The following is a 3,126-nucleotide window of genomic DNA, read 5'->3' on the forward strand; positions in this document are numbered from 1 at the left end:
GCCCGGGTGCGGGGACTTACTCAGACGTCGCCAAGTCCCGTTTTTGCCTACAAAACAGAGAAAAAAGGGGAAAAAAAGCATATAATGATGGTGAGAAGAGCTCTCACCACCCCCAGGTTGCCCTAGGGCCATGATGGTCAGGGAAAGGGCACCCAACCCGGGGTGCCCATGTCCTGGGTGGGGTGTGGGGATCCCCACCCTGAGTGTGCCCCCCCCCTCCCAACTCACACTCCTTCCCTGCGGCAGCACATGAGGTGGCCCAGGAGCAGGCAGAGCAGCGCGGCCACCAACAGCGGCACCAGCAGCGTCACCAGGAACCCGGGCAGCAGGTCCTGGGGGGGGGCCTCAGTGGGGGGCTGGAAATCCCCCTCCTCCTCCAGCACCCCAGAACCCCACACCGGCCCTGGCAATGTAGGGCTTGGCCAGACCTGCAGCTGTAACGGAGTGATGGTTGGGGGGGAAACCCCATGGGAATGGGTGAGTGGGGTCGGAGGGGGGATTTTTGGGGGGGCGGGTCTCACCAAGGTGAGGTTGCACCAGCGGATGGCAAAGTGGGGGGCGAAGGTGTCGTAGCAGGAGGCGAGGGGCTGCTGGCCTAGGCTGCAGAGCAAGCGGCTCTGGGGCGAGGTGGCCGATGCCAGGCAGGGCGAGAAGCCACCCCGGGAGCCCACCTTCACGTACACCCTGTGGGGATAGTGTGGGGACACACACACACCGGTTGGAGGTGGGCCCCCCCAAAAATCCACGCATGGAGGCTGAGGGGTCTACCCAGCACCCCCCAGGTGTGCCCGTACCCCTCCTTGCGCCCCTCTATGGGCAGTGGGACGCGGCCACCCCGGTCCAGGGCGGAGGTGACATTGATGATGTGGAGATCGTCCTGCTCCCAGACACCAGCTGTGGCCTGGAGGAACATGTCCTGCGCAGCCACCGGCAGCAGCTCCTCCACGTTCCTGTTCCCCACCAGGAACTCACCCTGGTATGGTGGGTCTCCACCTGTCAGGGGGGACACGTGGCACCCATGGGGACACGGTCCTGGGGGTGTCCGGGACAGCCCGGTGTGATTTGGGGGTGCACAGCCCTTACCTGGAGCGGGGATGACAGTGATGACAAGGAGCTGTGCCACTGTCTCGTAGGTGTGTCGGTTGTACGCCAGCACCTGCAAGCCAAGGAGAACCCCCAGGAAGATGCCAGCCCACCCGCTGTGTCACCCCCTGGTGTGGGACCACGAGTGTGGGCACCTACCTCGATGGCGTGGGTGCCCACCTCGGTGGCCGTGGGGCAGCCGTAGAGGTAGCCCGGCTGGTGGGGGTCACGTTGGATGTACCGCAGCCACCACGGCAGGTCGGGGTGGTCCTGGAGGTGGGCTTGGAAGGTGATGGGGGGGGCTACTGGGCGCCGGGACACGCAGACGAGCGGGGACAGACATAGACACGGGGACACGGATGCCACCAGGCTGTGCGATGGGCGGACCCCCGCCCTGCAAGCCCTTCACCATCCAACTGGTCCCAACATGGAAGCACAACTGGTCTGTGCCCCAAGAGGTGTGGGGGGGGTTCTTCTCCCTTTTTTTATGGTGAGGGACCCCAAATGGAGGTGACCCCCAACCCCTCAGTGGTGGGGGATGAAGGGAAGCTCACGGGTGGCTTTAACAGCGCAACGGGGGGGGGTGCTCGGGGGTGCCCAAATGGGTAGAGGGGATGGAGGGTGAGGGTGGGATTGGGGGACAAATGGATGGATGGACGGACGGACGGATGGACAGGGACATGCCCAGTGGGGAGTCGGGCACTTGCCAGTGGCCCCATTAACAGTCCCAGCACCCCCAACCCAAGCACCGCAGGACACCCACCGCCCTCGGTCCCCACTCCTCTCAGCCCAGCCCTCACCGCCATCATCCTCATGCCTGGTGAGGAAGGCCTCCTGGAACAGCTCCCGCTCCAGCTCATGGACGAAGATGGCTCCGGTCTCAGAGGAGATGTGGTGGTCGGGGAGGGTGGCCCAGGACCCCCCCAGGGCCATGACTGCGGCCAGGCACAGGGCTAGAGCCAGGGCTGGGGAACACGGCTCCTCCCTGCCTCAGTTTCCCCATTCCCCAGAGACCCCAGGATGACTCGTAGGTGCCCACAGCCCCCCCGGGACACTTGGCCGGGGCAGGAACATGTCCCTGCAGTTGCCAGCCATCCTGGGACAACGAGGGGGGGGGTCTAAATTTAGGAGGGGATGGGGACAGGGACAGCACCTTCCCTTGTCCCAGACTTGTCCCAGACAGGTCCCACTCGGTCCCCGCCATCCCAAACCCAGCTGCCACCAGGGATAGGAGGGCTTTATTTAGCTCTGTCACGTCCCAGCCCTGTCCCCCCAGTTCCCGTCCCCTCCTGCCAGCACCCCCCATCCCCACTCTGCTCTGGGGGTCCCCCCAATTTCCTCCCTTCTGGGGGTACCCCCAGCCCAGCCGTGTCTCCCCCAGGGGGGTGACAGTGCTGCCACTCGCCTGCCAGCACCCAGACCCGGAGCAGCTTGGGGGCCTCCATCTTCGCCTCCACCCGGGAGTGGGGCCAGGGCTGATTGACGGAGGCAGCGGGGCTGGGCTGGCCGGGGGGGCCCGCCTGGGGCGGTCCCACGGGGCACAAGGCAGGGGACTCCATCACTGCCACCTCCTGCCACCAAGGGACCATGGCACAGAGCCCCTCCGGCTGCCGAGGGGCTCCAATGTCCCCTGGGGGGGATCCAGCGGGGTGTCCCCCGGGTGGGCTTGCCTTGGTGCCCCCCCCATGGGTAGTGGGGGCACAGGATGGGGCACAGTGGGGTGGGGGGACCCCTGGGGACAGCTGACCCCCCCCTCCTCGCTGGCATGGCAGGCAGCCTGCCATCACCACTGCCCCGCACACGCCTGTGCCCTTGTGCGGCACCGACAGAACACGTGTGTGCACACGCGTGTGTGTGCACAGGGGGTGGGTGTGTGTGCGTGGGGCGGGACGGCGGCCCTCGGCGGGACGAAGCAGAGGGGGCCGAGACAGCGGAGAGCGGCGGTGGCGGGGGGGCAGGCCCCGCGGGGGGGTTTTGCTGGGGGGGCGGGGAGGAGGAAGCGATGGCAGCAGCGGAAGGGGAAGGGGAAGGGGGTGGCCATGG

The 3,126-nt window shown here is 66.8% G+C and overlaps 1 protein-coding gene across 2 annotated transcripts in view; it reads right to left on the reverse strand.

Annotated features, from left to right (window-relative positions):
* Nucleotides 1–2,550, reverse strand: part of SGCA (sarcoglycan alpha) — a 3,394-nt gene extending 844 nt beyond the window's left edge. Inside the window, exons 1-8 of one of the 2 annotated variants that reach the window (XM_014958969.1) lie at nt 2,489–2,550; nt 1,884–2,018; nt 1,243–1,385; nt 1,084–1,156; nt 795–993; nt 522–684; nt 229–434; nt 21–47 (exon numbers count right to left, since the gene is read on the reverse strand). In XM_014958969.1, coding sequence (XP_014814455.1) covers nt 21–47; nt 229–434; nt 522–684; nt 795–993; nt 1,084–1,156; nt 1,243–1,385; nt 1,884–2,018; nt 2,489–2,528 — 986 coding nt within the window. In that variant the 5' untranslated portion in view covers nt 2,529–2,550. Of the gene's footprint in view, nt 1–20; nt 48–228; nt 435–521; nt 685–794; nt 994–1,083; nt 1,157–1,242; nt 1,389–1,883; nt 2,019–2,488 lie in introns of both variants that reach the window. The other variant, XM_014958968.1, reaches the window with a different exon arrangement.
* Nucleotides 2,551–3,126: the final 576 nt, after the last annotated feature.

Source organism: Calidris pugnax, unplaced genomic scaffold (assembly GCF_001431845.1).
Source record: "Calidris pugnax isolate Ruff unplaced genomic scaffold, ASM143184v1 scaffold335, whole genome shotgun sequence".
Lineage (NCBI taxonomy): Eukaryota > Metazoa > Chordata > Aves > Charadriiformes > Scolopacidae > Calidris > Calidris pugnax.